This window comes from Scomber scombrus, chromosome 9, assembly GCF_963691925.1.
Source record: "Scomber scombrus chromosome 9, fScoSco1.1, whole genome shotgun sequence".
Lineage (NCBI taxonomy): Eukaryota > Metazoa > Chordata > Actinopteri > Scombriformes > Scombridae > Scomber > Scomber scombrus.
In genome coordinates, this window is record NC_084978.1 from 14,324,162 (window position 1) to 14,336,298 (window position 12,137).

The window sequence follows — 12,137 nt, forward strand, 5'->3', positions numbered from 1 at the left end:
AATAAATGCTGAATTTAAGAAAACTATTAAGAGACAAAAAGATGACACAAAAAAAATAAAAAATAAACATTAAGGATGAAAATTCAGAGATAATAAATATATGTAACATAAGTATCAAAATGCTAAAGTACATTTTAGCCCAGTGTCAGAATACAGTGGAAAAATGTTCACTTAAAGTTCCCAGAGTCCAAAGTAACATCTTCAACCTGTTTGTTTTGTCCGAGCAACACACAAATATTGAGTTTACACTCACAAATCAAAGAAAAGTAGTTCAATTCTGGGGTATTTTTGCAACATTTTAACCTTGTCATAGTCAAAAAACTAGGACCCTGAAAGGATCCTGAAACTGAAGCATTACTTGTATTATTCACACCTGTGCTTTTCCTATTCTGGCATGTCAACATGTCCTCTGAGGTCTATATGAAAGAATTTCACTGAGTCACACAGTTTAAAAGGTATATTGTTTAATTTGGGTTCAAATCTTAGACAAAAAAAAATACAAAGTACAACACGATCAGCAATGTGACGAACCTACAAACGGCAGTGACGGAGAGCTGGAACGTAGGAATGGACAGCGGAGGGTAAAGGAGGAGTGTGGATGCTGAGGTCTGAACTGAGTGGTTACTGAATCATGTCTGTCAACAGGAAACGGGGACTGACAAAAATAAAGTGACAAACAGAGAGGAACCGAAAGATAAGGGTGTAAAATTGGTTTAGAAAAAACTGATTAATGAAGTGATGCTGGGTGTGAATCATTCCATCTGAAGGTAGACATAAAAAAAACATGTCACACAGATTTGTTATCACCCTGAACAAATGAGTACAATCCCTTTTTATACACATTGACCACAGAATGAGGCTGTCAGATATGTGTAAAGTGGAAAAAATAATGGTGAAAATGGACAGATTAAACACAAGGGAACACATTTGACTCGACTAATTATTTTAAAGCTGTGTATCTGTATACTGTGCTGCATGAATATTCTTACACTTAAGAAATGTGTGACTTGTCTTGGAAGACTAAAAGCTACGAGTGTAACATCACAGTGACTGGTTGAACTGCATTGACCACTTGTTTTGCATCTGCGTTTCTCTCTCTCCATCTTTCTCTGTGTCCCTCCACTCTTCTTCCTCTCCTCCTTCTTTAAAAGGTGTATGGCCCAACGTAGATGGAGAGTCTGAGGGCAGAGCTGGTCTGGTAGCTGCCCTGATAGGTGAGCAGCGGGTTTACGGACACCATCTCCAGGTCCAACGTGTACTCCCTCGGCCCTGACACGGCACGGGCCAGCACCAGCATGGCACTGATATTATTGATTTGCTGGAAAAGACAAAAGAAATGTTACTGAGCACATTTTTTTGCTGCAGAGGAAATTAAGGTCAGTGTGTGTGGATAACATGAATCTTTGAAAGCCCTGCGTACCCAAACAGTAAGAATGATAAAGGTGTAGGCTATCCCATCTTAACATGTGCTACAAACATAAATGGGACATAACATACTTTTTGTTTTCTGTTATTTTTATTCTGTTATGATGTTGGACATTTATGCTAAACATGGTCAAAGTTACAAAACTTAAAGTGAATGAAGGTAAAATGCTCCCTGCGAGAGGAAAAACAGGGCTTCAACCTGTTCTAAATGCTGGTTTGTAAAGTTACCTCTAATTCCTCCTCGTGATGACGTGAAATTGTTCAATTACGCCTAAAAACAGCTGTAAGTTCTGTAGCCTTTGTATTTAATGTTGTTTAAGTGGTTGTTCAGGTTGTCCACTCTCATATTTCAGCTCGGATTTGGGCCCAAACATGAATTAATATATTTGAGAAGTTTACATTTTGAGTAAAGAATGAGGAAAAGAAGTGAAATCTGACTACTATTATTTATTTATATAGCTTCTGGGCTCATCAGGAGAGCTAAAAACGGCCTGTTTCAGACAGAGGCAGAATTGAGGGGCTGCATAAAAGACCAGTATATCCTACACTGTAATAAGGAGTTAATAAGAAACTGTAAATTATGAGAAGATATTCCAGTTGAGTAGAATAAAAATATAGACCTGGAAATGTGATTGATATGGTCTCCTTAGCAGGACAGTGAGTGAAATGTCAATCAAACGAAGCCTGTACAAACCTACACAGTCCTGACAGGAGGTCTACTCAGTAAGAATAAGTTTTAAAAAACTGTCAAAAGTTTGGACACACGTTCCCATTCACATCAATGAGAAAATGTGTCCAAACCTTTGAGTGGTACTGTCGGTGTGTAGAATTTTTTAAGACAAAGGACAGGTTCATTGTTTTCAATACGAGCTAAGTCTGTATTTTAACATAAGTTAAATCTTATTTTCACATCAGGATATTTAATATACAGTCAGTCAGACAGACTTGTATCGACTAAATGAGGTCACAACCCGTGCTTCCTATGAAATGTAACAGACTTTATGTCTTGTTATAGGCGCAGATGTAAGTGGGTTTAAACAAAATGTTTAGCCCTCTCTTTATCAGCAGTACATACAGACATGGCTGACTATATCTATATATAATATGAGTTTATTTAAAAAAAGATAATGTATCATTTACACTGTCTTCAATGAGAAGCTGTAGCAGAGAGGTTGGTCTCTAATTATTAAAGCTAACAGTAAGGTTGGACTATACATAGTAGTAAACAAAGAGAAAACAACATTTTAAATGTGTCTTCATTAAAGAACACACCTGAACTGTTTTATGAAGACATCAGAAACATAGATTTGGTTTTTCTTAGCAAAAAGCCCCAACAAAAGCATCTTTTGACACTAAAGCTTTCCTTGGAAACTCGGGCTAATTCAATGTTTTTGTAATTTTTGAGTAACTTAATGCAGTCTGACCTGCAACTCTAAATCAACGCTAAAAGAAACTCCTTGACCTTTGTAAGAGAAATGAATTAGTAAAGATGCACTGATATGAATGTGTGGAATGTGTTAAAGGACTTTGGTCAGGGAGGAACTGCCATCTTATTAAGTGGACACCACCAATAACTGACCAATGTTTAATAGATAGACAATGTTTTCCTAATATAATCATGTAGCACTAAATAAAAGTGTTTCTAAAGGTCAGTGCACTTCAAACATAAAAGATGTCAAAGTCAGTGATACATCATATCTCTTCTCACCCTGATGTAGAAGTCTCCGTTTTCGTCACCAGAGCGGATGCGGAAGGTGTTGTAAGCCCCTGGTGAGACGCTGGTGGCCTGAATCTGGAAGATGTCGGAGGGGACAGAGCGCTCCGAGGTGATGCTCATGTAGCGGTGGACAATGGAGAAAGGTAGCTCTCTACAGGCGGGTTTGTTGACAGGACATACACAGCGGCTGGCAGAGAGGGTGATATTTGGTGCAGGAAAGCATCAATAACTGATATGTAAACATCGCAATATGTATGCTAAAGCAATAACACAGAGTTCAGCTGAATAATACATGCACATATATGATCAAGATAAATCTTTGTAAAACTAACAGTGAGTTTTAATGAGTTATAATCATCACATTTAAATGCTGTGATTTAATTTTCATGCAGCAGTACATAAATCGGCCAGCAGAGGGGGTAACATGACCAAGCGGAAAGTTCTCTTCTCCTCAAATCTGAATAAATATTGTACAGTAGCCATTTTTTATCCTTCATGTTTCTCCAAAATACATTTTATACCACCAAATCATCTGGGATATGTTAATAGTGACCCAAACCTGTGACCAATCCAACACTTGTTCACAACTGTAACAGTTGTCTTATTACACTGGAACATGTTCAGAAGAAAAGGTTGCAAAGTTGGACTCATACATGGAAAAAGTAATTGGAGTAATCTTGCAGTTTAAACCATACTCAGTAAAGGGGCTGATTATATTCTGGGCTGATGGCAAATACATATTTTAGTAATTGGGAAAAGGCGTGTGCGTGTGTAAAAGTGTGTTGTTTTTATGTGTATGAGCACACACAAGCTTTCATGAGATGTCACTCACTTCTCAGACACTTGTACATAAGGCTCTTGGCACCGGTTGGTGTCCACACACTGGTATCGTCCGTGGATATTCACACATGTCTGCGTCTCAGTACACTGGTGCTCCCCTGTTTCACATTCATTTATATCTGCGGAGGACAAACAGCTCATGATGTGTGATTGAACGGGACAAAAAAGGATTGTACATGAGTCTAGCTGCTGTCAAAGAAGTAATAAGGATCAAGTTAGTGCTGCATTTGTGACTCTGAAAGCACAAAGAGGAAGGTGTTAGTTGTGGAAGGAAATGGAGGCGGGTGTGTTTACCCTGGCATAGTCTTGTGCCTAGCAGCTGGTATCCTTCTGGGCACACACAGGAGAACTTTCCCGGTTCGTTGACACACTGGTATTGGCACAGGTAACTGGAATAGCTGCACTCATCAATGTCTGTCAAGTGACATGTTCAGGGTTTATAAATTGCCCAACATGAAATGTAGAAAGGGAACAGAAAACATAGCTTAATCCCAGTAAAGAAACATGGTATTACTGACTGTTGAACACATTAATCAAATGAGGTCTCTTACCGTTACAAACAAAGCCATCAGGCCCCAACTCATAACCCGGGTCACAGCGACAAAGGAAGGTGCCATAAGTGTTATAACACCTCTGAGAACAGGGAGCACCCATATCACATTCATTCACATCTGAGAGGATTGAATGGACAGAGAAGGATGACATATTCAGAACCTTTACTTAAGTAAAAATAGCAATAGCACACAGTTAAAATACTCCATAACAGGTAAAAGTCCTGCATTCAAGCTCAGAAGTATTACCATAGTATCGATGGGGGAACTACTTGTTATGCAGAGCTGAATCCTTCATAGTGGTATAATAATCTAAATATTTGATTACATTTTCTAAAGAATTAAGTGAGCAACATGTTGAAGCAGTCCTGCAGGGATTTAGTATTGTACTGCCATATGGTTGGGGGACACAAGGGGTGCATTTTTTAAAAAGTAAGGTCCCAATTGATGCAGCAGAAGCAGAGATTTCTTGATAAGATCCAAAACCTCTGAATCCTACCATTACCATAATGCAAGTCCATAGTGTGTATTTGTTAGACTCCCTCCTGTTAAATGCATACATCTTTTAAACTCCACAAGCTAATTGTACCTATTTCTTAGTTTAATCTGCAAAAATGCATCATGTAAAATTTGACTGTACAAAAAAAATAGTAACTATAGCTGCCAAAACATTTTGTGGCGTAAAATGTACATTATTTCACTCTGAAATGTAGTGGAGTAGAAGTACCATCAAATGGAAATACTTTGGATGTGAGTGTTGAATGCTGAATGAATGTGTTTTTTGTGACAGTTGAGTCTCATAATCTGAGGGCGTTGACTCACCAATGCAAGATCGGTTATTTCCTGCCAGCTGAAAACCGGGTTCACACTGACAAGAGAAGGAACCGGGCACATTGACACAGCGATGTTGGCAGTACCTGTACCTGCACTCATCGATGTCTGAGAGGAAGCAGAGGAGGAAAGAGTCAGCAAAGGGATATAACTGATCCCACCCCAGGAAACATTTTTCAAATTAGCTACAGTATATCTCAAACTGCTTAGCTGTATTTGTTAAAGGATAACTCAAGATGATCTCACCAATGCACTCTGTGCCAACCTTGCGGTAACCATCGGGACACTGACAGTTGAAGGCACCCAGTGTGTTAACGCAATCCTGGCTGGGCTGACAGTCATGTTCGTCTCGCTCACATTCATCGACATCTGTGTTTGTGGGTGATGTGACACAAGGACACAACATGCCAAAAAAAAAAAAAGTGGTTATTGTGAGCAAACAAATCCTCATCCAACATGACAACAGTGTGACTGTTCGAGGGCAGACGGTGGGCGACTCTGTTCCCCTCATTTGCACCCGACAGCTGAGAATATCACATCATGTTGAATCATGTTTGCTGTCTCATGCAGATGAACACCTCGCCGCTGTCCTCCGGCACCAGTAACTTTTCTCGCTGCAAGTCCGGTTTTGTAAAACACTGCAGCTGTCTTCGTGTGAAATCCTCCAAATTCCTACACTGTCTGGCTGCCCCCCGTGGACACATACTCACTAACACCCACGCTGATTGCACCAACATGCTGCCTCCAGTCCCAACACCTGCCACGGCCACCTGTCCCTCACAATCTGTGGCCACTGACAATAAATGTACACAATCACACACACGCACACACACAAATATGCTTAATGATCATTCATCCTGTGGCCACCTGTCTACCTTCAACCCCCAAACCTACAAAACCGGACACCCACCCACACAGCTGTCTCCCTGCGGCTCGTAGCCCAGGGGGCAGGGGTTAAAGGCCTCGGTGGGCGTGATGGGGGCCTCTGGAGCCGGGATGACTGACGCAGAGCGAGGAAGGCACAGGTACCCTCCATAGTGGTTGAAGCACTTCATTTCCCCCTTGCAGGCATCTGGAATAGTCTCACACTCGTTTATGTCTGATGGGAGACACAGAGACACATAGTTAGACACTGAACATGAAGTGCAGACTGTTTGTCCTTGTTAAGAACAAATCAAAAAGACAGGACAGACCACGGAGAGCAGAAGGATGATCAAAGCTGTTACTATCCATAAGTAACAGGTGTTGAGGTGGATCATAAATATGTTTAAATGTGTTTTACCTTTGCAGTGCTCAGTCTGAGGGTCCCATTGATACCCATCTGTGCATTCCTGCAAAAAAGCAGCAGAGAGGAAGAGAGTGTGAGAAAATGATGGAAAGAAAGATGTGAACAGCCCTTATGAGCCAAGCAGTTGCATAATATATTCATAATACATAATCCCCAGTAGTGGGACTTGAAAAAAGAGCAGAGGATAGGGAAACTTGTTTCCTCTGTATTTGTGTAACAGTGCTGAGCCAGAAAGACAAAAAGTCTGCTGCTTGTTAAAGGATGTGTGACATTTTAAACAGCTGTCCTAGAGCCAAATGTCACTTCTAAATGACAAATCTCAAACGATTTAAGGCCACTGTTTGGAAAAAGGGTTATTATTATTCTGGAAAAAAATAGTGCTGTGACCTTCATGGAAAGAAAACCTAGGCCTAGAGAAACATGGAATTAAAACCAAAAATACCCCCAGCTAGCACTACCATAAAAGACTGGAAAGCAAACATTGCTGTGGAATATCAAACCAGATGGAGGATTTGAGGCCGACATTTCAACACACAAAAACTAGTATGGCAGGTATGATATATGGTAAGGAAGCAAAGAAGAGAAAATGCAAAGGAAAAGAAAGGGAGAGAGAGGAAAAGAGAAGGAGGAAGAGAGATTCATCCATCCTTACCGTGTAGGTGTCACTTTCTGTATGTGGCTGTGAAATAGCACTGCGGAGGAGCACAGACACACATATGCACACGCACAAGATTGACACACAAACACCCTGCATACTAATGCACTAATTGGTGGGAGATGGGACAGGAACACACGTAAAACATGCACACAAATACACAAACACACAGACACACACAAACAAACACACACACAGCTATAAGACAGGTAGAGCTGCTTTAAAGATGAGAGAGGCAGCCGACTTGTGATGTGCCGAGCAGCCAAGTGGTATCTGTATTTCAGAGAAAGACAAGAAAGTGGAAAAAAAACATTTAAAAGGTCATGTTAGAAACTCAGAAATCAAAAAATAGTTTGATTTAGTTGACACAAAACAAACTTGTGCTATGCTTTCGGGCTCGGCTCTGTAAGCTGTTCCCACAGCTGAAATGTATAAATCAACTTGAAGTAAAGTGCGGCAGCCAATTTTTAAGTAGTCAGTCAGAACACAAACAGTTAGCTTCTTGGACTTGGTTCACTGTTTGTCGACCAAACAGTTCCCCCTTGATCACAGCAAGAATAAATTGAATGAACCACTGCCAGGTAAAAACATAAACATCGTGACGTACTCCCTCCTTTGGCTGAAAATAACAAAGTCAACATCACAGGAATACTTTCATATTAACTGCTGCTCACAGAAAGCCCTCTGTGTCTTCAGACTGGCAGACTACAACTCACTGGAATGATAGTCTCGCTGAGCACTGCCTCCAGAGGTTCAGTTTACTGTGTATCAGAGCAGCGTCGGTGGGAGCACATAAATTCTGGTTGTTGCTTGCACATTTTACAACCTTTTACATCTGCTGCTCAGCTACTTCAGTCTCTGAGACAAACCTCAAATTAATTTGTGACATCTGAAGATGTTGTTGTTATTTCTCTGTAATGGATGAGGGCATCTGTCTTTGTCATAGTGTTCTGCACAGTGTAGTGTATTTTTTTTATAGTAAATTATGTGTGCTGAGTTTTTTTAGGGCCTTTTTCTCAGAAGAGACAAAACCATCCTTCAGTTAATGTTCCTGGAGAGAAGCTATAAGAGTTTAAGCTGACTCTAAACATAAACAAATCATCTATTCCAGCTCCCACAGACCAAAATCATGGAAACAGCAGGCCAATTGAAGAAATGAAAAGAAAAGTTTAAGTGAGTGTTGTTTGCAAAGTCAGTGAGCTCCAGTTAAAATACATGACAGGAAAGTTATAATCACTGCCTGTCTACGTGCACGCACACACGCTCAGATATAAATTCATCATGCCACATTTGCAGGCAGTGCTTATTGTTGTATTTCACATTGAGACAACTAGAAGGCGGCAGAGTGACCTGGATGCCCTCAAATACTAGATGGGTGACATCACTGGCCATTTGTGACCCTTGTTTGGTGAAAAGTAGCAAAACATGCGTTCACCCTGTACGCACAGACGGTAACACATACCACCGTGCAATCAGACGGCCGCAGTACGTGACCTCTCTGACTTGGCTCTGGGGACACTTACAACCAGCAAAAATGTGATCCGAAACCACCCAAAAACAAACTGACCATCAGTCCAGGGTCCAGTCACTCGATGGCTACTGAGTGTGGCCAGCAGTGATGCGTGGGTGTTGCTGAATGCCACTGCAGATCAAGTGGCGGTGGACCTCTGGAATGCCCGTGGCAAGGATGTGGGCGCCAGTTCTCAGCTGGGATGCCCTGCCACAACAGTGGTTCCCAGAGTATCAGGTTCTGGGAAACCCCCCATGGTTTGCATAAGAGGACAGCTGGTGCCAAACCTCCAGCCACTGCCCTAAACTTCTCATATCTCTCCTCATTGTGTAGGAGGATGTCAGACAATGTGTCCCTAGTGCGGAAGTTCATCATCTGGGTTTGGATGACTGGTGATGTAAAGAAACATCAGTATCACAGTTGAAGCCTCAACATACTGTTCCAACACCTGTTGTGTATTGTATTCACATACCTCTCACAATAAAATAATTAAAATCTCACATAATTTCTGTATGGGCCTCAGCTTCAGTAACGGCACATTGACCCATTTTTAAATTCACACAGTCAGCACAGTTTAACAATCAAAATGTCAGGCAGCTGTTAAAAGTGACCACATGGGGACCAGGAAAAACACACAGTTAGACCACACACACACACACGCCGTCATATCTTGTAGTGTATACATAGCTAGCTTTGTGTAGTTCTGCTCGGTTGCGCATGGAGCAGCCTGAGAACACGGTGGCCCAGTGCGCTACAGCTGCGCTCTGCTGCCGTTGTGGCAGTGAACCTGCAAATCCACTACCAGCGGGGTCTCCATCTCACACACACACACAGCTTAACTCCTGTTCAGGGAAGCTCCACAGTCAATGATGGATAGTGAGACTGCAAGAGGAATTCACACACTGTAACTGTACAAATCCCTCCTGAGCTGTTGCGCTCTCCCAGTGGTGTTGCTGTTCTGTCTGCCTCGGTTAATGTGTCAAAAGGGCTGTGATGCATTAGTGTGTGCTGACAGTGTGGCACCGGATGATGGGCTGTTTTCAGGGATCCGTGGTCCTTCCTGCTTTTATAATCCCATCGGAGTCATTACAGTGACGTTGGAGCTGTCACATGCTAACTATTAGCAGTATACTCTGCAAACAGCAATGAAAAGGGCTATCTTGCAATGTGATGGCATCCAGGTTTCAGGATGTGTGTGTTTGTAGCTGACACCTGTTTCTCTTGTTGAATACATGCTGTTAACATTTCTCTTTAGTTTAGCCAATAGTGACTAAACTGAGATTGTGACACTCACTTTAAAAGTTGTACAAGAGTTAAGAATTTTGCAATATACTGTACAATAATACATGCCCTGTGACTCACTGCCTCTCTTCCTGTCTACCCTCCTATTACAGTGTCTGAAACACAGAGCCAAGAGGCAAACTACACAGACTGTGGGCCACGTTATCTTGGCTCCTCTGAGGAGCCAAGTGTAGCTGAGAGAGCAGAGCCGAGCAATGGTGCAGCTGTGACGTGTATGGCCTGTACCAGAAAAGTAGGTAAGAGGGTACATCTCACCTCCCTAACTTCTCCTAATGTGCTGACAAAGTTAATAAGTCATCCACTAGTTCCCTTTTTGGCACAAATCCTTTCTTACGTTGATGTCAGACATAAAAGAAAGGCAAAAAAGTACTCACAGACGAGTCTTTCCGGATGAGTCTCAGTCTCTTTCTGGCCAGTGTGTCCTGCTGACTGCTGTCGTCCCGGCTGAGTTGGCGTACAGAAGTGGTCCCTTAAACTCCTGCCTGCATGACCCTGAGAGAGTGAGTGGGGAGACAGCTGGAACAGCTGAACACATGCAAAGGGAGGGAGAGAGAGAGAGAGAAGGAGAGAGAGAGAGGCCGAGACGAGGAGGGAGGAGAGAGGGAGGAGAGAGGGACAGCCCATTCTTACCCCCCCTCTGGCCCCCTGCACTGCCATCCTCCACTCTCCAAACCCCCTCTCTCTGACCCCCCAGGATGCAAATTCCTGGTCTGCGGCCCAAATACCAAAATTCCAAATCCATCTAAATCGCAGGCGGAACAACAACTCACAGATTCACACACATTACACCCCCCCCCCCCCCCCCCTACCCAATGCCCCCTCTTACTAGTCCCACAACACACCTGGTTTCATTTAAACTAAACCCCCGCAAAAGCCCCAAGCTCTCCCACCCCTTTGCTCCCTCCCTTTTCCCATTTACCCCCCATCTATCTATACTTACCACCCCCATCTTTTCCTCTTTTTTTTTTTTTTTCTTTTTCCATAAAGCGACTAAAACTCTCGCTCTCGTCCAATCTGACATGCAGGATATTTATAGCCAGGGAGAGCGAAGTTAATGGAATGTGGACAAAAATTAGAGAGTTAAAGAGAGAGTGCGTGTGTGTGTGCAGGGAGACCTACTCGGAAAAATTTGTCCGCCTATTTCACATAATAAACTGGTGGCGCTTTCTGGGATAAAATACTGAAAATAAACTACTATCATTACTCTTGACCAACTTTTCTGCTGTGTTTGTACATGACTAATCATTACTGCACTTGGAATCATTTCCTGCAGTATCTTTTTTTTTTTTTTTTGTAATTGCAGTCTGTTATGTTGCAAACGTGTTAGGATGTTGCTTAACCCACATTTGTCTTTATTACTTTAAATCTGACCCGACTGTAAATGACTTCACATTTCCCACATTGGCTTGGAGATGTAACACTAATTATATATTATTATCTTTTTTTAATAATGATACTAATCTTTATATTTTTAGACAGTACAATTATGCACTTTTTAAAATGATGGGAGTTATTACTGTATTTTTCTCCTGTTTTTCCCCCCAAAGTGTTTTGGAGTAAAAACCTCTACTTAGGCAGAGATTGTTTATCTGTCTTGTGGTTCTGGGTGGTGACAGCTGTCATTACAGGGGTGTTGTTAAAAGTGACACTCACGACCCCCTAGATAGACCAACTGTGCCCCCCTGGCTTGTCCCTTATTGCAATGACCACACACAGACACCCCACACATTGGCCGAGGTTCAAAATCATGATGTAAACGTAAATCATCTAAAATCTAGGACACTGACACAGTTTCTGCTTCATACTGAGTGTAAACTGCTGATCCAGGGTTTTACAAATCCCCTGCCAACTTCACTTTTGGGGTGTGATTTATATCTCTCCTTCTGTGTCTAATCTCCATCCAAGACTCACAAAATCAGTAAATCCTATCTCTGGAATGGGTCAATGATAACATATCTTCCATATAACCCAGCAGATAAAGCGATAATATAAAACAAAATGACATTTCAATGTAAATA

General features: G+C 41.9%; 1 protein-coding gene across 1 annotated transcript; it reads right to left on the bottom strand.

Moving 5' to 3' along the window:
* Positions 1-468: 468 nt before the first annotated feature.
* Positions 469-10,644, bottom strand: efemp2a (EGF containing fibulin extracellular matrix protein 2a). The gene is made up of 11 exons (XM_062425382.1): positions 10,494-10,644; positions 7,305-7,580; positions 6,647-6,695; positions 6,275-6,463; positions 5,611-5,733; positions 5,356-5,472; positions 4,534-4,653; positions 4,277-4,396; positions 3,975-4,101; positions 3,134-3,329; positions 469-1,318 (listed from the first exon to the last, which is right to left on the bottom strand). Exons 2-11 carry the CDS (start codon positions 7,404-7,406, stop codon positions 1,145-1,147), a joined length of 1,317 nt encoding a protein of 438 aa, XP_062281366.1. The 5' UTR covers positions 7,407-7,580; positions 10,494-10,644; the 3' UTR covers positions 469-1,144.
* Between the last annotated feature and the right edge of the window lie 1,493 nt (positions 10,645-12,137).

Excerpts from the sequence above, each read along its gene's own strand:
- efemp2a (XM_062425382.1), bottom strand. The coding sequence starts at position 7,406 with ATGCAGGGTGTTTGTGTGTCAATCTTGTGCGTGTGCATATGTGTGTCT. Across the intron at positions 6,696-7,304 it reads CAGAAAGTGACACCTACACG|GAATGCACAGATGGGTATCA; the intron begins GTAAGGATGGAT and ends GCTTTTTTGCAG. Across the intron at positions 5,734-6,274 it reads GCAGGGAGACAGCTGTGTGG|ATGTCGATGAATGTGAGCGA; the intron begins GTGGGTGTCCGG and ends CCACAAACACAG.